Source organism: Telmatherina bonti (genome assembly GCF_933228915.1).
Source record: "Telmatherina bonti genome assembly, chromosome: 4".
Taxonomy (NCBI): Eukaryota; Metazoa; Chordata; class Actinopteri; order Atheriniformes; family Telmatherinidae; genus Telmatherina; species Telmatherina bonti.
Window position 1 is genome coordinate 16,425,365 of NC_136622.1, and position 27,538 is coordinate 16,452,902.

The following is a 27,538-nucleotide window of genomic DNA, read 5'->3' on the forward strand; positions in this document are numbered from 1 at the left end:
AGCTGATACTATTTTACAAAAAAAAAAGTTCTTTCTGATCTTTGGAGTCATCTCTGTTTTTTTTGTTTTTTTTGCTTTCTGAGAAGGAAGTGACTGCTCATTAATAAGTGACTCAATATATATTTGCATGCCATGCTTCCTGTCTAGCTACTGTCAAATATTAAGGCCACAAGAGTCCCCCCAAAACTTTTAATAAAAAAACACTATTATTTTTTTAAACTGACCAAAGGACAAATACTTGCAGAGGTAATTATTATAAGACTTAAAGTACAAATGATGCAAACATTAGCCGGTCAAAGGATTTAGCTGAGACAGCCAATACACTGGACAGCCAGCCTGAAATTGCTGCACTCTGTTTTCATGTAAGACATAAAAATTCACTAGTGACAGCACTGTTATAAAATGCAATGAGCAGTCAAAGGTCAAAGACCGGCTGAAACCACCAAAGCAGGGTGGGAGTTAGAGGGGTGTCAGATGAATGTGTGGCAGGAATGAAATTTTCCTTCATTTTTTCTTTTGGTGAGGAACAGGGTCACTTTGTTCCCCTCACTCCATATTAATCCCTTAACATGAATTTAATTAGACAGAAAAAGGAAGTTGGATGGAGGTAAACTGCAGAAACACTGAAAATGAGAACGTCAAATCAGCTCTAATGTAATCATGTGCCTTACATTTCACATCAATAAAAATCACGGACACAGTCTGGTGTTGCCTTTTTGTTCTTCCCCATTTTATCTCGTACCTCTGAACAAGGTAAAATGGGGAGGGAATAAAAAGGCAAAGCTGCTGTAGGTGTCTGGGAAAAAAAAACTCCAGAAAACATGTAAATGGCTTCAACTTGCCTCATTTTCATATTTCAGCACATAAACAAAGACGCATACACATGCTGGTACAAGAACAAATGTATTGATTAATACCAAAGAAGCTTTGAGTGTAATCTGATTTGCTAAAGTGACCTGAGAGTGTTTTCTCATGGTTTGGCGCACTGTGGTATGTGTTATAATGGGTATGTTTGTTGAAGAAGCAAAACCAATTAACTCTCCTCTCCCTGGGGAGTCACAGAGAAAGTACACCTGTTTTTCTCTTTTCTTTGCTTTTTGTTTGCCATTAAGCTCTTTTATCCTGCTTCCGAGTCGTACAGTGTTGAAATCATTTGCAGTTTTTTTTTTCATTGAATTAACATAACACATTGTCACAGCAGCCAGCCTTCAGCTGCACATTACTGTGAACAAGCTAAAGTGTGTGCAGCCCACTGATGTATGACGGCTGGGTAGATTAATAAATAAAAACATTATTTTTAAACATCTGAAACCATGGCTATTTTTAGTATTCTTTAAAAAAGCTGTTTAAAATGATGAAAAGCTTTACATATCGCTATATTGGCTCTTTAAATACTATTTTACCATCCCCATATATTTTTCTCCCACTTCATCTAGCCGGTGAAAACTGAAGATGTTTTTTCACACACTGTAGAAATGTCTTGGCTTAGTTTAAACAGTTAATTAACATTTATTAGTTTAGCAGCTATTGGTAGTCTCATAAATAACAAAGTGAATGAAAATCCAGTTTCTCTTTAAGGATTGCATTCATAATCACAAAGACAAAGAGACAAGATTTACTGACAGGGATTCATCATAAATATAAAGCTGCATAACACATTTGACAGGTGCAGAAGAGTTTTTTAAGGTACCCTGTAGTATAGTTTTTTGTTATTATTCTCTCTCTCTCTTCCCTTTTCTGCAGTTCGCGCATGTTCACCCCTCTTGCTCTGCCATTGCTGTCATTGCTTTATCTTTCAAATAAAATGCTACTGCACCCACCAAACAAATTTTAGGATTTATGCTGGATTCAAAGGATTTATGTGTAATTTTCTTTACTAGAAACTTCAAGATAGAAAGTTTTATTGACTTGCTGTGGTTCCAGATGGGACATAATCTGGAAAAACTACACAGAATCGTTATTTTTCCCACACTATCGCTTCATACTTCAGGCTGTAATAAGTCATGAAATGTCAAATTAATTACAATCAACACACAGGTCAAACTATTTGTACATTTCAGAAAACCTTCCAACTTTCTGGGAAATAAGGTGAAATATCTGGTATCATGTATTCAGTTGTTTTGGTTTCAATTGCTACCAGAAGCATTTATAATTGTTTCTTTTTTTTTTTTTTTAAATGGACAAGGTTGAGATCAGCACCATGGACAGAAGTTAGAACCAGGTGTAATTACCACAACTCTCCAACAGGGAGACTGAAAGCTGAACTATAAGAGCTCCAGTGTAATGTGAAGGAGTAGAAATGCAAAGTGTCAGATGGTGCCATTTAGGAAGAAAGGTAAATATTCTAGCACTTAAACATATGGCAGTACAATGAGTAATGGAAGAAAGTAAAATAATACGTAACAAGATATAAAAGAAAAAGAAAGCATAAGGGAAGGCAGAGAGAGAGAAAGATAGGCAGATAATGTAGAGAGAGAGAGAGGGTACCAGTAGCATACAAACCACCGAGCTGCTGGTTGCGGCAGGATTTTTCTAGTTCGATGTGTGTGATGACTGAAACATGACTTATCTCAGAGGACATTACATGAATTTCCCCATGAGTCACCCAAACGTCACTCACAGCCATTAAAAATACAGAATCCAGAAAAAGAGTCGGGAGGTTGTGAAAAATATTAACTAAAGAATTGACTTAGGAAACACTTAAAGGTTACCTCATTGTAATAATTGCCGCCTTGAACTTCAGCAGCAGCAGACAAACAACAAATTTGCTCCGCACACAAATTCATGCCATGACACAAAACGTGAGTCACTTGTGCCCTTTTCAAACATCTTTCCTTCTCTGTTACTTTCTGAATCCTTTTGCGGTGTTTCTCACCCCCCTCTTCATCATGGTACAGCCCAGTCCTAACCTTTGTACTGGTTCTCATCTAATTCTCCTTCAGCCATCCATCACTTTCCCTCACCTTTCCCTTGCTATGGGCTTCTAGCTCACTCTGTCATCATGTTTTTGGGTTGCAATATTGCTTGGATTTGTCATGTACACAATACTCACACAGTACTTGAATGTGTATGTATTTCATGCGTACTAAATAGCTTCTCGCCCGTTTTTCACAAGAAGCACTATTCTGGGAGATTTGTCACCGTGTTCACAATGAGATAGAGGTGGTGTGCGAGTGTGCTTTCTTTGCCGGTTATGAACCATCAAAAGACACTGCATGCATAAATTGGGACAAAACACATAATCACACACAAACAGACAAATCTTTCCACACCACCATTAGTCATCTTGTCTCCCACTGAGCTGAGCTGAACAACATGCTAGTAGCACGACTAATTCGACAACCCACGCTTGCTTTACATCAATGGTGTTCATTAACTAAATATGCACATAAAAGTGTATGTTTTATACATTTATAAGTTTTAATCATTAATAAAGGTCACAATAAATATATAACAATGCCAGAATGTTTTGTTCTAGGTATATAACACACACAGCAGAGGTGGGTTCATTTTTTGTTGTTACATCTTACACCATGAATATCTTACAGTGTAAATTCTGGGATATGTTTGAACCAGATTCCCACTTGGTTTGGAAGAAATACAGTTCATATAGTATTTATCGTTGACTCATCACTGCTAGAATGGCACCACACTAGCAGCAGCCTGCTCCAGTAACTCCAGTCATGATATTTTTTTTCTTTTCATCTTTTGAAGATTTGCTGAGCTTTTGTCTGTAAATGACAACTTGAAATGAGTTTCAAGTTTTTTTTGCTGCTGGGATGATTTTTGCAAGAACTTGTGGTACTTATCAACATCTAAGAAACTTTATTTGACCTTAAATGTTTTATGTTAAAAGCTGAAGATTAACATTTGGATTGGAGCTGAAAAGGAGTCAAATGTTAGTCTGCACGGCAGGAAACAGAGAATGTGTCCGATGCAACCATGCACAGAAGTGTGAGATTGATTCACACAGTCTTATTTTACTCTGCTTCACAGTTGCTCTCATATTTTTAGTTTCATGATTTAGTTTTTAGTTTCTGAAGGAGGTTTCATCTGACCATTTTTAACTCAGTTGAGTACTTAGCTGCATTAGCACGTTCATGATCAGCAAGCAAAACTTAGAATAACGTCGACATTTTCATCCTTGACTTGGTGCGGTGTTGTGAAAACATTGGATAAACACATCTCAGAGAACAGTGTGCTTCTGCAGAAACCCGACTGTGGGTTGGATAGAAATAACAGTTTGGTCTTTATGCGAGCAGAAGTGATGATGGCTGCATTTACACCGTGTCAGCTGTGAAAGGGATGCTAAGAGAATCCACGTAGTAAGGGTTACTGGCTACAGATGCATTAAACATGTGATTTGAAACGCAGCAGTACCAACCTGGATGATACATCCATGTGCAGATGAAAACATCTCTTCCCTCCACCAACTTCTGATCGTTTCTTGTTCTCTGTTTATGGGTCCCAGTGTTGTTCAGTCACAATATTTAGGGCTGTTCACTCTTTTCAAATGTTTCAGAGTAGATCTGCCATCAGATTCAGTAGTTTTTATTTTTATTTTATTGTTGTAATAAATAAATATACTTCCCCATATTTCTGACTGCTTTTATATTTTTACTGCTTCTTTTTGCTTAAGAAATATGTATTCGATCATTTAATCCTACATCTTTAGGCATGTCTTTTCCTTTTAAGATGACCAAAATTGATCAGTTTATCATAAGTTAATCATCAGCGATAAGCAGATCATGTATTTCATTTCAGAATTAAAATATAAAAACAATTAATGTTTAATTAGGAAGTTTCAGTATGATGGTGTAGTTGCATCAGACAATTTGTAGACTTGCAGGTTTTAAGCCATTCGCTTGTAAAACAGCTGCAGTGTTATTTCTAAATTCAGGAAAGGTTCAAGAACTTACACAGAACACAATATAAACCTGTGTTTGCCTGTAACTGAAACACAGCTAAACCTGAATTTCATTAATTTTTCAGGAAATTGTAACTATTCATGTTACATCACCAAAATGAAACTTCTCTTTAACTTTATCTTGTAAAGGACATTTCATTTCAGCATGTTTTAGGCTTGTTTTAAGACAGTTTTACTAGTGAAAAACCCAAAAATGAAAACATAAACTGTTGCAGGAAATCCAAAAATGGTGGAGAAAACCATGGTGATGCTACATACATACTCTCTATTTTGGGTAAGAGGACATTTAGTGATTAATACAACACTTTGTTAAAGCTCTGTTGAATTTGAAAGAATATTTTTATACCCTGTGTATACCCTGGACCACACCACTGCCCATAAGCTGACATCTGTTTAATTGCAGTAGTAGTTTCCTTTTCTGACGAAACCCGGTGTCATATTAAACTCTGGACTTCAAGCAGCTAGTCTCTCTCTTATTTAATGAACTATTGGCTCATTTAGATACTTATTATATCATTCAACAATCATATATCTTTCTCTTGGGTTTTTAGGTTTCAGTTAATATAGTATTTGATTCTTTGTATTACACCATCCCTTTTAGGGTATTTTCAGAACTTTTACACATTGCTAGAGCTAAAAGAAGATGTGGCATGTAGTCAAAAGTGACTCAATCTGTAACTATGTTCTGTGAATTTATCTTGATGGTGATTCTCCATCAGCACTCACAAAAGTCCTTGGAAATGTAATTTATTTTTAATTATTATTATTTTTCTTTAGCATATGACATTTTTGTGTGAGCACATTAAATACCTGCACTGGTATTGGTTAGGTAAGAAATATCTTATCTTTTGACAGATAAAGAACTCCTATAAAGAAATATATGATGCTCGAAATGTTGAGTCCCAAAGTGTCTGTATCAGCAGGCATAATCCCATGAATACTGATATCAAATAGACAGCTGAGCAGAGGAAGAAAGGGAGAAAAAGAAGAGGGGGAGAAGATCCAAATGGGTATAAGAGAACAGCTAGAGGGAAAGAAAGAAGGACAAACGGAGGCGGTTATAAAGCAGAAACACATAACATGAGGCTTCGGTTTTGGGGGGAGGACAAACAGCAGAAAAAAGGAAAAGAAAAAAAAACCCTGTCCACACCAACAGAGTGGCACAGTCCACCTGGGAGTCATCCATTCAGTGAAGCAGAGGGGTGAGTCTAGATAGAGTGAATGGATGTCAGTGGGTATTCCCTCTGGTTTAGTTTCCTCTTTTTCCAGGAGATTCTTCTCTGACAGTGTCGCAATGTCTGATGAATTAGCTCAGTCAGATTTGTGCTCTGTTTCATGGCTGACTCAACACTGAAGTCATTGCCTTGATTTGTCTTTTCTCTCAATCCTCTGCTTTCAATCTTTCATTTCTCATCTCTTTCAGTGGCCACATGGTGCCCTCTCTCTTTTCTCACAGCCCGTTATATTTTATCATCACTCCTTTTTCACTTTACTCTCTTGCTCCATTCAGCTCTAAGTCGTTCTCACTGCCAACTCATCGTTTATTGACGTTCACATGTGCACACTAGCTTCCCTTTAACTACAGCTCTGTGTGTATGCAGAAGACCCACCCCCAGGAACCCCAATCGCAAATGTGTTTATTTAACCATTTACTACAATGGATTTCTGAAAGACCTCTTTGTAAAGGCAGAAACAAGCTCACATGCTAAATGGCTAATTAGTCACCCTGGTTACCATTTAATGATTAATAACGTTTTAAGTGAAAAGTTCAATGGCATTTTCAGCCAATCACTGAGTACATATGGATTCTTGTATGCATAGTTCACAATATGCACAAATCCCACAATACATGATTAATAAAAACTTATTAGGTTAATATTTCAGCATCTGTATTGAATTTGCATTTCCTTACAGCAAACAGTAAGAAGCTTATTTTCTGTATTACACAGCAAGTAAGGTGTCACTTTTCAGTGTGCAGGGGAGTCTAGCAGACTTCAACAGAAGTGCCTAAACACCTTAAAGTGTTTGAGTCCATAGACACCATTGTTGCATCATTAGAGATCATAGTTACTTATAAAAAAAATGGAGGAAAAGCTTTTTAAGGTAAGCTGTGGCATCTAATGTGGTAAAAAGCTGTTAAAGGTTTTGTTAAGAATGTGTTCCTAAAGTTGAATAAACCCACAGAGCATCTAAACAATCATAAAGTACAAAAAATAAATTGTACCTATGTTCATTCCGCATGACCCTGGAGGAAAATCCTGTTGTGCCAGCTGTTAAACATCCTTACCCTGCGAAAGGCTCTTACTATCTTGCATATTGCAATATGACACCAAGGTGGCAAGGCAGGACATTACAATGTGACACCAAAGCCTCCTTGAAGAGCGTTATGAGTATAGAGTATAGATGCGTATAGAGTGAGATTGTGTTGGCATTTCTTTAACTCCAAAATCACATTTAGTCATTAAAGTCAATAATGATCCTGTTGCTTTAAAGCCGATAAACAAATTTTTCTCTATGTCTTATTTAAATGTATTGTCTTTGAACACATTAACCCTTATGCATGTATAATTGGTATAAATGAGTGGTTTTGCATGGAAATGTAACTACACAGCTCAAAAGTGCAAATGTGTGTTTGTATTTATATAAATGACATTCTGCGTGACTGATGGACTATTTATATTAGCACAGCATTTGTGTTTGTGTGTGTCACATCTTAGTTATTTTACGTTGTGTGGGACAGGCAGCTACACATACAAGATTTGACAGATGAGTGGCAGAGGGACCACCAACATTTGTCATGGCAACCACAGAGGACAATGTCAAGCTGTCAAGGTTTTTTTTAATATAAACAATACTGAAGGTTCTAAAGGTTTCAACTTTTCATGAAGATTTACACAGGAATAAAATCAGAACTATATCATTTATTAAATAGATATTCTAAAATGGCTATATACACTGTTATATATTTACATAATATTTCTTCTTCAGTAAATGAGAGATATTGGAGTGGGATACGTTTTCTATATTTAGCATTGGGTTTGGAATCATCTAAACAATAAAATTCATAGTTTTGTGAACTTTTGGGTTTAGCTTTCGTGTGTGTGTGTGTGTGTGTGTGTGTATTGTGGCTGAAAATGACACTTTTTGTGATCTTGAGGGAACAAATTACACAGGATGTGCAGTGCCTGCATCACTGAGCATCCACCTTGAAAAGCAGATCAACGTGTTTGTCTTTGAACCAAAAGATCAAAACATCTTTCTGCACTGACAGGTACTATTTTTCATGCAATAACTCATAAAATGTTTGTCTAAAAACCCAGCGTGAGAAAAAAAGTGTCCATAGTTTATGAAACAAGCATGCAAACATAATAAAGATAACTTGTATTTTCATGCAACAGCCCATCAAAGGTCAGTTTCATGGTGTTCATATGATATGCTACTTAGATTTTTAGATGCTCCATGAACAATGTCAAACATCTATTTAATGTTTACGTAGCAGTCCTGTTTCTGGCCTACAGCTCAGTTTGTTTAGGTCCTGGACTAGTGCCAACACCTGTGATGCTGTAATGCATACAGAAATGGCTTTGCCATTGTCTTGCTTGGATAAACAAGACTTTCTCTGAATTGCTTTTATTTCATTTGCAGGATTTGTAGCTCCAAATCTGCTTTTTACAATGTGAAATTTGCCCATGAAATATGCACTTGCTCTCCATTCTATTGAAGAAGATGGCTTTTTTGTTGGACCTTTGGAAAGTGTTTCATATTGCTTATAGTTAAGTTAAGTAAGCTTAAATTTTAGTTTGAGTTCAGAGGCTGAAGAGTTACTACATTTCTTTATATAGACATTCTCCTTTCCAGAGATTTATCCTGTTTCAGAGAATCATGAAATCATTCATCGCTGCCAAGGGTGAATCTTTGCTAATTTACATTGAGATATAAAATTCTTTAAGTGCATTCTTTAAGCATTTTTTCCACACAGTGGTCAGGCCCAATCCATCCTTTACTTCTTGGGTTACCTGCTGCCAATTAGCTTAACAAGTTGTGAAATAATCCTGAAACTGTTTTCGAGCCTTTTGTTGTTCACATTTCAACAGTATTTGAAAATTAAACTCACAAGTAGTGCATTAAAACAAAGTGAAAAACACACACACACACACACACACACACACACACACTCTTGATTGAATTGATGACAAAGATTAAATCATTGTTGTGCTTTATATTTGCAATTTCTTTTTGTTGCCTAATTAACAAAGCATTTTATTCTATTTTGCCCAATTTTCTGTTGATACAAAAGAACGATTAAACATTTGGGATTACTTTAAGCTGTTTATTTTTCACCACAGACATCCAATGAAAGTGCTTTATGTGGAAGTTGTTTCAGTTTTGGCACATGAATTCAACCAACAAAAAAAAAAAAAAAAAAAGAAAATTGGCAAAATGTGAACGAAAAAAACAACGCAAGCATTACCTTTTTCAAAAAAAAAAATTTCTTTGAATTACAGACATAAAGAAAGAAAATTTTTTAAAATGTGAATCGTTTTCTTCGTCATGATCTGAGCATATAGTCCTCCACACTCATTCACACACAGCCACACACTCACACCAACTGTAGGACTATTCAAGGTGCATAAACTGAATCTGACAGTGATAAGATGAATAAAAGCTAAAGAAAGACAAGAAAAATCCTTGGATATGGTGTGTTTGTGTGTGTGTGAGTCATTCACCCTTTTTACTCAAAAATAAGCATGAGTCATGGCTGTGTTTGCTTATGTGAGCGTGCACCGGCGTTCCTTTGTGTTGATGTTGTTTAATAGTACATGCTATCATGTCCTTTTTTTTTATATAAAAAACACAACAGGGATCATTCATCTTATGAGTCATTTTCCTTTTACAGACAAATGCAGTGTGTGAGACAGATAACATGCAAAAGAAAGGCACAGAAACATGTCTGTCTTTGATATGAAGACAGAGGGAGAAAAGGAGACTGAGAGAACAAGATAACAAAGATAAAAAGAGAGAAAAGGGGATGGAAACTCTGTTTTTTTCTTCAGTTCATTTACCCACACACAGTTAGAAAATTTGCTCTGGTTCCTGCTATCAGAGCTTGTCAGCTCCTACAACAGCCTTCCACCACCTGATTGGCTAGGAGCACCTGAGAACACAAGCTTTTTGGCTTATGGTACACTTTGACTAAGGGATGAAAGCTAGAACCATAGCCATGGCGATAAGTTGGAAAAACCTCAACCGATGCTGTAATTTTGGAAAGAGGCAAGATTTAAATATCACCATAGTTTTGGTAGTATTGATTAGAAGAGCATAAAATTAAAATGATTCACATTCCCAATAATTTGTATATGTTTTAGGGATAAAAGCTTTAATTTTCTCATTGATATCTTTGGAAATCAACATATTTTGTTGTAAAAAAAACACTGACTACACCTATGACACAAGACATTACTGTCAGACATGTATCACACAGTATGGGTTGTTAAAAGCAACTCTGTGCACAAAACACACAACATTTTCATGCAGCCATTTTGCTATGGCAGAGGATTTGGACTGAACAGGTAACATGCAAGCTATTTATTTTAACTTTCTGCAGGATCCAACAGCAACACAATTAAAGGTCATCATCCGTTTGCAAGTAAGCATTCTTCCAAATGAAAGTCACACTTCTGCTTGAGATTATTTCTGGGAATAATAATCTCCATATCTCTAGAAGACACTTTCCCTCTAGTCAGGTATAATGACTAGAAGTCCTTCTCTGAATACCACTCAAAGAGAATCCTTCATTAGCCCTTTGTAGTGAACTCATTTTCAGTATTTTACTTGATCTTATCTGTGCCCTCAGGCTTCGTCTTGAAAAAACAGCACCCACATTGTTTTACATGACTGGCAATTGGTAAAGTGGTTACTTTGCCTTTCAGATTTCAGAAACTATGACTGACCCTCAGGGGAAAAGCCATGCGCACACAACAGCACAAGGGGATAATGTTATACTGTATTCTATTGAAAGTGTAAAATAGGAAGCACCAGCTGTATTTGCACGGCAGATATTACAGTCGAGTGCCAGGTAAGTGTGTACATTTACACACCTGCTTGATTCCTATTTGTTCACAGATTTTCAACAACACAAGGGTGCTTGAAGAGAAAACGGTTTCTATCAATGCATGGTTTTGCTTCCATCGCTCAGAAAAAGAAAAGATGGGACACATTAAGAACTTTTCTTTCATTTTCTACTAACTTGCATGTCTGATTAATTTTCCTACAGACGTGAGAAAGTTGCTCTCAACGAGGGGGGTTGATACTGAGACCACTCAAGAAATTTACTACCCGGTTTGATATCAACTGTTCATAAAGGTCAATTGTGGCTCAGACAGAAATAGAAGTTGGACATTTATTTAATTAACTGATTAATTTGAGAGTGATTTGAGAGTCCTGGACAAACCTGCAAACCCACAAACCTTGAAGCTAATTAACATGTGGACTTCAAATTAACAAATATAGTTGGTCAAAGTGGCTGCGACACCCAGGAATGCAAGGACTGAACCAGATCTTCCCCCCACTCCTTAACAAACTAATCTCCTTTCAGGTCTGTCTTCATCCTCACAAGGAGACGAGAGATGATTTTCCGATCAGTCCATAACATTCCCTGCAGCTAACAAAGACTTAAACTACATTCCAGATGGGCATTTAAACCCTCAGAGAAACAGTATATTAAATGTTGGATAATAATTATTTTTCAACGCCACTTTATTTTATATCGTCATACAGAACATTCTCTGGATGAAAATTGGAAAATCTTAACTTTCCAGGATAAAATAAAAATCTTTATTGCTATTAACTTATTTTTGTGTTTATGTATGACTTCTTTTTCAAATAATATTCTAAACATGTTTATCTTTTCTGATTGCTGGCATAACAGATGGTTACAATCACCAAGACTTGTATCCTGTTTAACTAACTGAAGCTCAGGCTCTGAGAAGGCCTGCAAGTTTCAACTGAGAAGAATGGATGAGGAAACTGATTTTAAAAAAAAAAAAATCAGATATGAATGGAAAACACTCTACCTTTTCCTTCATTTTTGTCTGCTTTGTAAATAAGCTTTACCTTCCGACCTTACATTTATATGATTTCTCCAACACATTACGCTCCACATTGTCAGTCATTTTCGTAAACTTCACCACCAACTTTCGCTCCCCTCTTGAATCAGGTTCAGTCCAGTTGTAACTGGTTGTAAGTGGGTCACAGTGGTCCAACAGAACCTGCCATGGACGTCAAGTTTCCACTCTTGAAATGCAACAGACAGAGTTGTAACTCTTCTTCTTCTTTTTAAATGTCAGTGTATTGAGTCTTGTTTTTAGTATGTTATGAAAAAGGAAAAAAAAATCTTGTTAAAGGTTTTCCCAGACTATGTTCTTTGTCAGACTGAACACGACAAAAATGTACTTATTCAAGTGCTCTGATTTGAAAGTATATTGACAGAAATTACCCCTCTTCCTCACCTCTACACTTTAATGTGTTAAAAAAATAGGTTTAAGCTTTAGCCTTTTACAATGTCTCTGTGAGGGAATTCCCTATCTCTGCTAAAGAATCAACCCTACCCCTTTTTGCACCATTTTGAGAGTCATGTTGTGCTTCAGTCGGAGTATGTATGAGGGGGCCTCTTAATCAGCTGTGTAGCCCAGGGGAGGGAACAGCTCTCCTCACCGACCCATTTAAAGACAACATGGTGGAGAGAGTCTTCAAAGTAGGGCACGAGAAAAAATAAAAAATGAAAAACTAACTTTGTAGCACTGAATGCAGGTGAACAGAGACAACACACACGTGTGTCTTCAACCCTCAAAGATAAACATATTGATTTGTCTCTTTGCTCGCGCATTATGCTTTCATGTCAATGCGCTGTGCACTATTGGCCTCAAGAGATCATAAACTAGTTCTGTTTCTTTTGTTCAAAGGTGTGTTTCATTGTGTAGTAACTGACTGTGTAGTAATACATTCCTGTTTGTGATGTCGAGGTTCACCCAGGGAGATGCCACTTGACGGCCCCCAGGGAGGCCATTCAGCCTCCGCTTCAAAAAATAACAGCACTACTACTGACTGCAGGGGGTTTGCAACCAGCCTAAACGACAGGAAAGTACAGCGTCTTTCTCCCACACACACACACAACAAACTATGAAAAAAGGGGGGAAAAAACCTTTTAGGTGACCATAAAATGATTTAATTCCTTCTCAATCTGAATCTGAATTTAGACACACCTAACAAGAGAAATTAAGAATAAATGAGCCCATTTCTGCTCAAGATCCTGTTTTTTTTGTTTTTTTTTTACAGATAAGTCAGAACTATTTATAGGGAACAACCTCACCTGTACTCTTGAAAAATTCAGCAAACCATCTTTTGCAAAGGTGCATTTCCTTTCAAACATCCCCAGATGCTTTTCTGCAGCTTTAAAGAGGGAAAAAAACTTGTTGCCCTTATTTTCAGATTTTCTCCCAGTATTTTGTCTCTTATAAGACTCACTGTTAGAACCCCTTTCTATTAGTCTAAACTTCATGAGAAAACAGCTAAATGCCTCTGATATTTCTAAACCATTTCAGAAAATCCCCCTTTGGGGGTCTTCTTAAGTAGTTTGTAGTTTTTGTTCCGCACTATCATTAAGCTCACTGATGTTTTATTCAATGTAATAAACTGCTGCAAATGTTATTTACAAATAGTAAAATTAAATTGAAGGAAAAAGTGAAATCTAAAGCTTATTTTATGAAATAATGTTTACTGTCACACTTTAGAGACAATATAGGTAGATCAGAAATAATTTCAGGAACATTCATAGTACTTTGAACAGTACCTTTACAGGTTGTCTCAGTGAAAAGTGGGACGGCAACAATCAGAAAGAAGCTTTAGTATCTATGCCTATGTGTTTCAACATGTGCTGTGTTTTTTGTGTTTAATAGTGAAGCTGTTTGGCAACATAACTCAGCAAAAAAGCAAAAGAGCAAGAAGAGACTGTAGAGACAAAAAACAGATGACTGGAGGAAACAAGAGACAGAGAAAAATGAAAAGTGGCTGACACAGGACTGTAAGTCATCTTCACAATAAGACAAGACAGAAATCAAAACGAAATCCAGAGACGACGACAAAACAAAGAAGAAATGAGAGTGGTGGAGAGAAGAGAGCAGCGGGCGGCAGATGGGACAGGACAGGGAGAAGGAATAAACCAAGAGGTTCAGGGTTGGAATGGGTGAAGTTGAGATGATGGGGTAAAAGAGGTAAAGGTAACCCAAATATAAAGGAGGAGAGAGGATTGGTTAAAGGAAAAAAAAGCAAAGTAATTTCCAGGTGGGGATGTTTATTCAAAATGGAAAAATTCGCATTACTTTTAAGAAAAGATTTTTTTTTCTTTTGCACTACAAAAGATTACATCTTTTAGAAACTAGCAGATAAAGATTCAGTGCCATCACACCAACGCAGAGATCTGAAAATGGAACAAGCCTCTCCCACCTCCCTGAATCCAGTGAAAAAAAACAAGTACTTGGCTTCAGTGGACGTCATCTGCAGGTATTTAAAGAAACCACAGCGAGTGTGAGAAGTCAAGCTAGCACGCAACGCTAGGCACAGACGTCAGTCTCTTTTACATGCCATGCACATTTTAAGTCTTCCAAGTAAACAGCAGTAAAACAAAAAGCATTTATTGGAGGACTCATTTTAAAGTCCTCCAATTTTAAAGTTGCATGAAGTTGTTGTTGAAAACTGATTTCAAAACAAATGCTAGCCTTGGGGGTTTCTAAATGCATTTTGTATGACTTTAAAAAGTTAAGTGGCATTTGCTGAAGGGGTCCCAACACAGTGAGAGAATAGAAAATAGATAAAAACTGAACGATGTTTTCCTTCCTGATGTGAGGGCAGAAGACCATTATTATTTATGAGGTACTTTAACACAGAGGAGGGAATGGGAAAAAACCCATACTGACTAAATTGAGAGGCTACAGTAACACTGAGAGCAGGACCCTTAGAGAAAGTTTACTGTTTTCACCCCAACTGGAAAAATTCAGGGTGGGACAGAGAGCAAGAGGGGACGTTTAAAGGGTGCATACAGGACAAGATGAAAGGAACAGATGGAGAGGAGGTGGCTGGATGGAGGCTGGTAAAGCAGGGAGAGGAAAGGAGGACAGCAGCGAATGGTGGACTGTTGTATTATTAATTGTCTGAAGATGTTATGAGGTGCAACAGCGAACCGACTGTCCATTAGGAGCTTTGTCGCTCCTTCTGCTGCTCTTATCCCTAAATAAGAAAATGTGACTCACTCTATCCTTTTTTTTTTACCTTCTTTTAAGTCCCATGTGGTTGTGTCAAGCCCTAAGTTGCACGCCCACAAGTCATTTCAGTGCAAGTGGCAATATTTTGGAATGATATAAATTCTTGAAGGCCTTTACTGACACTTTTAATCTTAGATCCTTCTACCAATTGCACACTGTAGGTAAAAACCGCTGTATAATCAGTCATCCTTGACAGACTCATGAATATTCACAAGACAGGCGGTCATTTCCAGTTGATTGGTAGTTTTTTTCCTTTTTACATATATGCATCCACTTGATTTGAACAGTACCAATAACACACACAAGCTAGACAATGCAATTTCCTGGAGAAATTGTGATCTATGACTGCCTGTTTCTTGACTATTGATAACTTTTAAAAAGTTTAGACTTTTTAAGCTGAGCAGAAGTGAGGCAAACAGTTTATTATCAGCTGTTATTTAAATAGAAGCTAACACAGGAGCTTCAGAAGATGTCACCACAAACTCTGGTGTGAGGATTGTTTTTGATGTGATAAAAGTGGGAGACATCAGTGAGTAAAAACCTGGAAGCTCAAAAAAATCTTTAAATCTGTTGAATTAAAGAGTAACATAAAGAGAGAGGAACAACAATATAAATCAAAATGAGAAATTGATGCCAGTAGAGAAAAAATTGAGAGTTTTACTATAAGTTAACACATAATGTTCTTAGGAATTAGTCAGCAAACCCCACTCTGTTGAATTTTGTGATCTACTCTTGTTATGAATATTACACTTTTGAATGTTTTAACCTCAACTTTAACTGAATAAACACTGAAAAATGACAAAGTAAAAAAACCTTTTTCAAGGTAACAGTAGTCAATCTTTTTTCTTTTTTAAGCTGAAAAATAAAATTATTTAAATGTGCTAAAAAGTTGACAGATAGATAGATAGATAGATAGATAGATAGATAGATAGATAGATAGATAGATAGATAGATAGATAGATAGATAGATAGTAATTTAAAATGCTAACTTGTCTATCCACATGTATGTGATGGGGCTAATGGTCATGCATGATGTTGTGTGTTTGTGTGTGTGTGTGTGTGTGTGCCTGTGTTAGTATCTTCCGCGATGTAACAGCTGCTGTTTTCTCTTTGTTCTATTTTCAGACGCTGACCAGCAATTCTGTTGGTCTGACCGTAGAAATCTTTGTGACACACACAAACATACATTGTGCAAATACACCCACTCAAGCAAGCACACACATGCCAAGTGGATTACATACATTATGCTCACAGATGCACATTACAACCCTTTCTACAACGTTAGTCACCTATAATTACACACATGCACACACGCACACGTTGGCTGATAGGTTGACATGAGAGCTACAGTGAGGTGGATTATTGTGACTTGGACGTCAAGATCTGATGGTAAGGATTATGGTATGTTTGTGTGTAATTGTGTGTGTGTGTGAGAGCGACATTTGTTCTCTGACCATGTTGGCTATCATGTTCCAGGTGCAGAAGTTAGTTTGTGGGATTTATTTACCGACTGTTGACAAAATGTCAAACAGTTTATAGAAAAAGAAACATTTAAAGTGTATTGTTTTTGTCCCTGTCTTTACTCCATTACCCCTCTTTGTCTACGGCTATTCAATCTACAGACTGTCAGTCTCTTATTTCTTTTAGCCAGTGGATCAAGGAGCAGGACAACCTGTAAAGATATCAGAGAGAAAGCTTAAAAAAAAAAAAAAAGAAAAAAGGTAGTGATGGTACAAAATGGAGAGAAATATAATGGACTACATAAGATAAACTAAACCCAACTGTTCTAGCAGCCCTAACAACATCAGTTGAGTAGACAGCAAATGTTAAAATGACCAATCATCTCGATGGGGGCTGCTCACACAGAGATTCATTAAATTAGCCACACTGACCTTTTGGCATGAGGCAGAACGATGTGTTGTGACTGCAGGAGTCTGAATCAGAAAATTTCACCATAGCGTGGCGATTAGTGCTGCAATCTGCAAGACTTACTGCGATCTACGTGAATAATCGGGTTTTTCTCTCTCACCCGTCATACAGACACAATCTGATGACAAAAATCTTTGTTACAAATGCGTTGTTGTTGCTTTTCATGTAAGGTAGCTGGATGTGGCTGTGTCAAGCGTAACAGTAAGTTTAGAAAGGGAGTCTGACTTAGTCTGAATGTTGTTTCTTTTCTTGTTTTCAGCATTAACCCCGCTTTACTTCCCATGTTTGTCATTTTCTGGCTGAGAGAATGCCTGAGTCTGAGCGTTTTTGCGTCTCTGTGTTGATTGTTGGGTTGGACTGGTGAACTCTTCAGGATGTGAAGCTGACCTATGTGATGTTGCTTCGCCACCGTAGGCCCTGCATGGATCCATGGAGGCTTGACAGCACTCCTCTTCAAGACCTGACATCCACCTGTGCTTGAGACACAGTTACACAGGAGTGTTCTCGTGTTAGTGGTCATTTTCCAGATTTCGGGCTCTTGAATTTGTGCAGTGACTGCGGAAGAACAACTACAAAACTACAGCCTAACCACATTTGAATAAGAGAGAACATATCCCCAGTATCAGCTCCACCAACCCTACAGTACACAGAGAGTATAAATCCAGTTTATGATGCCTCTTGCCTGCTAGAAGCTAGGATAAGCTCCATTCCCTGCTAACCTATACTGAACCTACTATAATGTTGCATGAGCAATTTTTCTTTAGTTTGCTAATCTGTCCACATTAGGTTTGCTGTTTGTAACAACACACAACAGTTTGACTTGTATTAGCACAAAACTATGTGTCAGCACCAGATTCATCTGTAAGATTGAAACAAGTTACAAAAGAAACTACGTTTGTTCTTCTGATGGTCATTAGAACTTTTAAGGTCGGCTTCACACAGATACACACAGTATGCTACGCACACACAGGTTTAGTTTATAATGCTCGTTAAGTACAGAACCCAGAATCAATATAATAATGGGTTAAATTTAAATTGCGCCTTTTTGCAGACAGCATTCAAAGTGCTAACACTTTCCATTATTTATTTATCCACCAAGAGTTACCACCAGAGTTGTTATATATATATATATATATATATATATATATATATATATATATATATATATATATATGTTTGTATAGAGATATTCATTTGCTGAAATGATTGCAAATCACCAGTATAGATAAGCAATACATTTTTATTGTCTACACACTCACGCTGAAACTGACACTGAAAGACTATTCTCATTGATATGAGATCAATATGATGACCGGTGCAAAAAAAACTTTGGATGGCTGAAACTTTGGCCTGATGCGGTAAAGATGGGGTCTTGGTTGATCATCTAAATAAGGGGTCGGCACCCCAAAATGTTGAATGAGCCATATTGGACCAAAAAAACCAAAAAACAAATATGTCTGGAGCCGCAAAAAATTAAAAGCCGAATATAAGCCTGATCATGAAGGCAACACATGCTTTATGTATCTATATTAGCTATATTAGCCTACTATCAAAATGACTAAGTAGGCTACAAATACATAATGAGCCTTAATGATAAAATGTTTATTTTCCCTGCAGCGCATCCTGTAGAGAATGACGCACCACGTGACTACTCTGTCGTACGATGCCGCCTCTTGTTTAACTTCATTACAATATTAAAGAATTATGTTTCGTTGCATTGATCAAACTAAAACAATGCAATAAAGAAATCTGATTTTTTTTATATATATTTTTTTTTATGTCATTTGTATTTTTAAGAATTCGAGAAAAACAAAATGTAATGTGCACAACGCGCCCCTTATCTGGGCAACAAACAGAGCGCAATAAAACGCGCAACCAATGTAGATATCCTCGGACCTGAGCACCATGACCAAGTGTCATTCCAGATATATACTGACAAAAATCAGAAATAATTTTATAAAAACAGCCACTTTGTTACTCAGTCTGTGTCTATGAAGGATGATGTTCTTACCCGTTTAATGTGACTTCTGTTGTCGGACATCACTGGTCAGCTTCTATTCCATTAAAATGGTCCTTTCCTTCACTGTCTTAGCGGAGAGGGGCATGTCTTTGATTTTCTGTATTATCTCAGTTTTGTTTTTGAAGTCTGGAAATACGTGTTCTGATATGCTGATGACTGACTCCTTCATGTAGTCACCATCTGTGAACGGTTTTCCACGCTGTATTGTCTCCCGGGTTACAACAAAACTTGCAGCAGTAGTGGAGTTTGGAGATGCAATCCACTTAAATCTATTTTTGCGCTTCTCGAATTTCTCCAGAAGTAATACAATCGCACATGCTTTCCCTGGAAATGTCTTTCCACATGACTCTTTTTGTTATTTGACAACTTCTCGCTACAGAGCAAACATTCAGGCAATCCTTCCGCATTGGCAATGAATGCAAATGATTCGGTCCAAGAAAACGTTGAATCCTCTGTTCTCGGTTATTTTTCTCTTTTTCCCTTCGGGATCCATGTCCCATCACACAGCCGCCGGTTTTGTTTACAACAAACACCTGCCTCCTCCCGCGCTGCTGATAGGCTACGTGTGTCGCAGGCTATGACGCAAAACTTCCTTGACAGAAATGTTAAAATTTAATATTTATTCTACACATTTTTACAGCGCTGGAAAACGTTAAGAATGTTTGTGTCATGTTTGTCCTCCTACAGAACCATATCAAAACAAAAATATATATCCCTCCCCCATCTTTTTCCATTTTTTAAACATTTTTGAAAAAGCTCCAGGGAGCCACTAGGGCGGCGCTAAAGAGTCGCATGCGGCTCCAGAGCCGCGAGTTGCCGACTCCTGATCTAGATGTACTGCAGCTGCGCAGCTCGAGTGGCTAAATGCCTGTACAGCTAAATGACACATGCCAAACTTTTGTGTTTGATCCGTAGCAATCAACACTTAGAGAAAACCTTTGAAAGGGTTCAGGCTGAAATCTAATATCAGACAAATCTCTTCATATACTTGCAATGAGTTCATGCACTTGCACAAAGAAATTGCTCTCTGGAAAAACTATTCTGAGCAAAATAGAAACCCATGAGAGTTAGCAAAGGTTACCAAGAGTGACCAAACTGAGCCACAACTGTGCTTGTTTGTAGAGATAAACTACACACTGGCTGATTTTACTTTGATTGTTGACCAGAGGCATCTGAGATTACAGTGTACTTCATTCTCTGTGAGGTTATTCTGTCTCACGAGGAAATGCGAGGCACACACAAAATTTTAGACATAATCCTACACACACCCTCTTCGTTTCTCGTGTGGGCTAACACAACTCAGCAGATTAAATGTCACAATCCATAATCACCTCTCTTCAGCCACAGTTAGCAACAAACAAACACAGACTGTCTCACACACAAAGTCTGACACATATGCAGGTGGAAGGGTGGCAGTTATCCTAATAATTGTTCTGGCAGCAGTGGTGACAGCTGCAAAGGCCTAAATGACAAACTAGCCAAAGAAACGGCTTCATTCACTCATTCATTAACACCTGCTTATAAGCATATCGCTAGTATATGAGTGTGTGTTGATGTTCCATCATTAGAAGACTTCGTCTCACCAGATGCCAACTTACACTCGTTAGTATCATTTTTATGTTGAATAAAGAATTTGAAAAAATAAAGTCGTCCAATTTATAGTCGGGCTGAAAGAAGGAAAGAAGAATGCAGGAAACTGAAGGGAAACACGAGTAAAGAAAACGACGACGCAAGTTGAAAGTGAGAGAAGGAAAGGACTCAGCTAAACCAAGCAACTTCTTACTTATCTGTTTCAGTACACACTGTCTTCTCCTTAAATATTTCATCTCTCTCCCTTATTTATAAGCATAAAAAAACCTTCACTGAATTATTGATAAATCAAAAGAGTGTGACCTGCGTGTTCCTGTTTTACACGGCGCTCTTGCTTTTCTCAAACTAACTCATTTGCACTCATCTAGTCACACATTCATCTTTCAGAAAAGACAGCAGGTTGTATTCGATCTCAGTCCGCATAGCAGGACAAGCTAAGGAAAAGAGCGGAAAAGACTGACTCAAAGTTGAACATTTTAGCATCAACAAGGGAAATATTCTTGGTTTCCATCTGCTCCTGTCATAATATAATATTTCTAATTAAGTGCTATTTTCTGGTTAGTGTTGTTTGTTACCTTTGTGTTAGCTACATACAGATGACTCATTAAAAAGATGATAAACATTTTGGTATCCTCTGAGGCAAAGCATTGGGATGATTTGGAAGTAACGGGTGGATTGATATTTAGAGTATTTTCCTTCATAGTTGGAAGAGTTCTGAAGTTTGTTTTCTGTTGTTATTAATGAAAGTCCCGCATTCGAGAGATCTTCCTTTCTTTCTTGGCAGCTTCTCTTCCTCTTTGCTTTAGCTGATTTTTCCCTTCTTTCCAACCTTCTGTTCTAATTACTGCGTATTTTATAAATGTGTACGTGTGTCTATGTGAAGGAAACACACACACACAGAGAGAGAGATAGAGAGAGATAGAAAGTGTATGTATGCTTTAGTACCCGTCTTCCCTCTGGACTGGGGGCTGCACGTGATTCAGTTGTACATGTCTGTATTCCTCTCAGCCTCTGTCTTGTTCTCTTTCCATCTTTTTCCATCTCTGCTTCACTCTTCATCCCCTTTTAAATCTATAAATTTATTCATCCCTGTGTTTTTCAAAATGTCTGGGTCCTCGTCTATCTATTAATAGGTCCTCCCCTCCAGACTTCAAGCCACTTTTATTCTTGTTTCAATAAAAAGTTGGATTTTAGGAGTAAGTTCATAGAAATTCTGTTCCACTTTTATGCTTAAACTGCAGAGCAAAATTTCATTCAACTTTGAGCAAATTGAAGCGTGAAGAAGAGCCTGTTAAACTTTGCTGTGAATGTTTCTTTTCTTTAGAAGGGCAAACTGGCCTTGGCATTTAATGTTTGTTTTGAGTGTGTTTCTAATCTTTACTATTTGTGTTTTCCAGATACATTTGCTCAAAAAGTCTAGGTGTGATCTTTTCCAGCCATAACCACATCTGTTGCTTTGTGAGGACCTCTGACAATGTATCGCAACTTGATCAATGGATGACCGGTAGATGTATTTTAATTACAACTATAATTTTTTTCCCCAACCCCAAACAAATCATTTTGGCACCCAAGCCCAGCTAAACAATTAGTTTGATCACAACCAAAGGGGATGTGCCTATTGTGCACATACAATATGTTGATTTTGCTATTATTTTGGTATTAGCCGTGTATTTTGAGAATAATTTAAGTGAAAGAAATGAGGCAGTAAACCTTAAAAAACCGATATAAATTAGTCTGATTGTAATATTTTTCTTTCAGGTTTTAATCTGAAAGTTTCAGGCCACAACAACTTTTAAGTGGATTTAATCATCAAAGTAAGCCTGGCACTTTCAAACCTGCTCTGTTGTCTAATTAATCACCATTATTCATATCCTCAGGCAGAACAATGAAAAAAAAAAAAAGAACATGTATTTTGACAATACCTGGCCAGTCATGGTGAAATTATAGTATAACCACAAATTCCAGCTAACAAATATGTTATGACAATTTTGCATTTTGCAAATGGAAGTGATTACTATAGGATCCTATTTCCTATATGTGAATGTTCCCCAGTAAAGACTTAAATGTTAGTTCATAAATATGTGTTTTTTCCCTTATTTTTTCCCTTTATTTTTCTCTCTCTCTCTCTCTCTCTCTCTCTCACACACACACACACACACACACACACACACACACACACACACACACACACACACACACACACACACACACACACATCCACGCATGTATGCACTCTTTAAATCCTCTTTTGATCTGCATGACTATGACAGTTTTAATGGTGATTTTTCACGGTCTAAAAAACATTTTAACCCCTTCATCCCTCCTTCCAGCTGTGTGTTTGCATGTGTGTCCTATACGCACTGAAAGAAGCAGTTATATATATAACCCTGTATTTTATCTCTGGGTATGTCTTGAGGCAGGTGCAGCACATTACAGTACAGAACTATGAACAACTGCACTTTTCTTACAGCCTGAAGGCATCGTGCTGCCTCAAAGAAATAACTACGAGTCATTCTTAATCTGCCAGACCAGCCCACCTTGCACGCATTTTTTTATGCTCATCTATTGCTTGGGTCTTCCATAATATCTTTTCCACTTTGTTTTACTTTTTTTTTAAAAATTCCAGTTTCTATAGAATTCAGTTCACTACAAAATTCTCCTTTTTAAATTTGGGTTGAGTCGTTTACAACTTCTTACCTTTCTAACTGTTTTGTCTTCCTGGCTTTACTTTTCTCTTGCTTTCTCCTTTACTTTCAGGTCTAAGCCTGCATCTGGATCGATAAGAGGGAGGTGAGAGAGCAGTGGGCCTTTACAATTGTTTCATTGTTCCATGAACAGAAGCACTTTGGAGAAAAGAAAGAAAGCGTAACTGGAAAGGATGCTTTGTGATTGTGCTCTTCTTTAAACTTTGATTCTTTCTAATTTTTTTCACTTGTGTCCTTGCTCTGTCACCTTTATTTATCTTTATTCATCTGTCCTTCTTGCCTCTGTGTGTTGTCTCTTTCTAACCTTCCAGTCTATAATGCCTTCTTCCTGCCTCATCTATCCCAATTTATGGCGTGCTACACTTCTGCCTCTGAATATTTGTCCTTTTAATTCACCCATCATCTTTTCTTTTTGCTAGTTTTGATTAATCACACCAAGGGAATAGTTTAAAGGATACGCTTTTACTCAAATGAGAGACATAATGGTGCTGGTAAAAATTCATTTTCATTTTGGAAGTGTTTACCTGTGTTTTCTCTGTCAGAATTTTCCTTTAGTAAAGTCCAGATTTTGCGATTGCAGCCTCATTTGACAAGTTCACCATTTAAGCAACTTAAAGGTAATATCTGTGCAGCAAATTGAGCTATAATTTCACACTCAGTCATCTCAGAAAGTCAAAGTAGCACAATGTCTTGAATGCTGGATCTCTACTGAGTAGGACATGCTGTGATCAATGACTTGTATGCTTTAACCCTAAAATACCAGTCAGAGTAATACTGGAAAGTTGAAAGGACATATTGCCACATCACATAGTGGAATTCCCTCCAGCTCCTGTATACTGAGATAAGATTATTAGCCCACCTGAATGATCTGAGCTATAACCATAACTAAAACCATTTCCAGTACTAGCATTGGAAATACTCACCAATCCTGCCAAAAGTAAGGGGGTCGCGATTGACGAGAATTCCAGTCTAAACATCCGTTACCACAGAAAGGGAATCCTAATTATTTTTTATTTCCTACTCACGCCCATTACACATAGACACAGGAAGTTACTTAATGCTGCATGGAAATAGTTTTGAGTTGGTAGCAGCAACACATGGGTCAACATTTAGCATTATATTTATGTCAGCAATTTAGCATAATTTCTCATTAGAAAATCCCACTAGCAAACCAGCGACATGCCTAACATGCTGAGCTGAACAGAGGCGGCAGGAATGTTGCCAGATTTACCTCTTGGAGCCTTGCATTTGGATTGCTGTCATGTGAAAGAGTACAAGGAGTTTGCTGCCTTAAAAGAAAAGTGTAACAAACAAACAAACATTTTTTTTTTTTTTTTTTAACAAATGTGAGGAATTTACAGAAGATAGCCTGACGGCCACCACAAGAACAAAGAAAAGTTTTAACATTTATTGTTCTGGATGACCTGTCCATTATAAAAAATGTTCATTGTGGGTCAAATTTTAAGATGTATATAAATAGAAATTCTTTAATTTGAATGTATTTACTCAATAATTATAAAAGTTCTGTGGCAATCATTGTTTTCATGTGTAATTTAAAAATACGATTTTATTATATCTGAATATTAAAAGTTCATCAAGATCAAAATTCTACTTGAAAATATTTAATAATAAACAAAATTAGGTGACTAAATGAAGTTCAATCCAAGTACTAAGCCACATGTTCTCACACGAATAATATTTATTAGTATACTATTCAGAAATAATCATAAATCAGTAAAAGCCAGTGACCCAAGGGGTGGTCGTTGTAATGAAAAACTAAATGACAGTCAGATATAACAGAGAAAGGGACAGCTTGGAGAAAGGAGAAGAGCAGAGATCTGATGAAGGAAGAGAAAATAGAGACAAGTCGCAGCCAACACAGAAAGTAACAAGAAAGGCTTGGTAAAACCACAGAAGAAAGAAATTTATGAAAAAGATTCTAATTTAATATGTTTCTGTAAACATTGGTAGCATCAACAAAACAAATGAATGGAGGAGAGATTGCCTCAGAGAAATGAGGAAGATGAGATTTCTTCCTCTTCACCTTGCCAGTGAAGAGAAAGAAGTTCACTTAAGGAATGAAAAGCATTTTCTATTTCTGGCGAATGGTATCGATCTGTCTGCGAAGAGACGTCTATCTTATATGTGTAAACATAAAGATTTGATCCTGGTGTTTGTGAAATATACACTTTTGCATACTGAAATTTTGTTATGCACTTGTCAGAGTACGGAAGACCCTGACATGTATGTGTATGGTGCACTGCTTCTCTTACCTCCACCAGATGCGGCGTGGGGTTGAAGCCACACAAGTTGCACACTTGGTTCTGACACTGTGTACAGGAGTTGTAGTTTGGTGGGTCTGAGCTGCCGATGTTCAGCTCTGTTTTACAAAGGGGACAGTTCACCTTGGGCTTCACTGGCTGTGGAGCAACTGCAGCTGGCTCTTGCTTCTGCAATGCCTTCTGTTGAAGAGGTGGTGTTTGCTGATGTTGTGGTCCTTGGGATTGTGGTTGTTTTCCTTGCTGCCCTTTTTGTTGATGGGCTGGCGATTGCTGTTGAGGCATTTCTTGTTGATGGGCCATAGTTTGCTGCTGCCTTTGTGTTGGCGCATGTGGTCCACCGATGGTTCCACCCATTTGAGTTGGTGCATGAGGACCTCCTGTTTGAGTTGGTGCATGGGGACCTCCCATTTGACTTGGTGGATAAGGACCTCCCATTTGGCCTGGGGCGTGAGGACCTCCCATTTGACTTGGACCATGAGGTCCACCCATACCAAAAGGTTTAGTGGCCCCAGGTTGTTGCTGCCGGTTGTCAGGAGCTGCATTACTAAACACCACCTTTCCACGTGCAGCACTTGGCTGTGTAGAGGCGGTGGGTAGAGGGTCAACATTGATCAGGGTACTAGCCTGATTAAGAAGAGATGCTCCGAAGCCAAACAGCTTTGTCAGACCATCCTGGGCAGGGGGAGGGGCCTGACTCTGGGGTCTGTGGGCTGGGGAGGATCCAGCACTTCTAGTCTGGTCATGGTGTCGTGCCATAGACTGATGCATTGGAGAACCACGACCCAAATCTGGCTGGGATGGTGCCTTAGTCAAACCAGGAAGGGGTACAGCACCAGGATGGGGTATTCGAGGACCCCCTGGCTGGCTTTGGGCTCCTGTAGGACCTCCAACAGTTCCAGGAGCTGCAGGACCTCTCTGGGAGTATGGATCAGACCTCATGCCCTGTTGAGAAGGACCTGTCTGAGTCTGGAGGCTGCCGGGACCTGAATGTCTCTGTAAGCCTGGAGAGGTGTGAGGCTGGGCCCCTGGTTGTGATGGGGGATATGACTGAGGCTGAGACTGGGGATACTGATGGGACTGGGAGTAGGGCTGAGCCTGGCCATAGGGCTGAGACTGAGGAGGTTGCTGTTGCGGCGGCGGCTGCTGATGCTGTTGTCTCTGGGCAGTATGACTTTGTGCCAAAGGTTTGGGCTGTGCTGCTGCTGCTGGCTGTGTTGGCTGTGGTGCGGGCTGCTGAGGCTGGACAATGGGCTTGGCTTGGTGGGACGGAGAGTGAATCTGCTGTTGGCTCTTGGAGCGAGGCGTGGTCATATCAATGCCAAGAGCTCGCTGCATCTGACAGTTCAGGCACAACCATTCCTGGACCTACAGACACAAGACAGAGAGGTGCAATCTTTCATTAATCTTTCAAAATCCAGCCTAAACTTGGAAAAATTTCTTTCGTGACATTTTGACAGCATCATATGTATTTCTTGTAAATTTGTTCAAAATCTTGGAGCTTTATTTTTGGTGCTAAGAGAAATATTCAAATAAAACTAATTTGAAACTATGACTCCACGGAACAGAAATTATCAAAAATTTTGTTGCTACACAAAAATAGAAGTTATTAAAAAAAGGGGGAAAAGATGTAGTTTCTGGCTTTGCCAACTGCTCGGCAAAACTGGTATGAACAATGGTTGAGTAACGTTAAAGAATTAGAAATTCTTCATGCAGTCTTAGTAATGCAAAAACTGCTATGAAACATAAATTTTTCCTTTTTATTGATTGCT

At 38.0% G+C, this 27,538-nt stretch overlaps 1 protein-coding gene across 1 annotated transcript in view; it reads right to left on the minus strand.

The window, feature by feature from the left end:
- bsna (bassoon presynaptic cytomatrix protein a) overlaps positions 1–27,538 on the minus strand; it is a gene marked incomplete at both ends in the record, with an annotated part of 142,205 nt that overhangs the window by 54,024 nt on the left and 60,643 nt on the right. Inside the window, one exon of the mRNA XM_079239903.1 lies at positions 25,761–27,134. Within this exon, the coding sequence (XP_079096029.1) occupies positions 25,761–27,134 (1,374 nt within the window). The remainder of the gene's footprint in view (positions 1–25,760; positions 27,135–27,538) is intronic.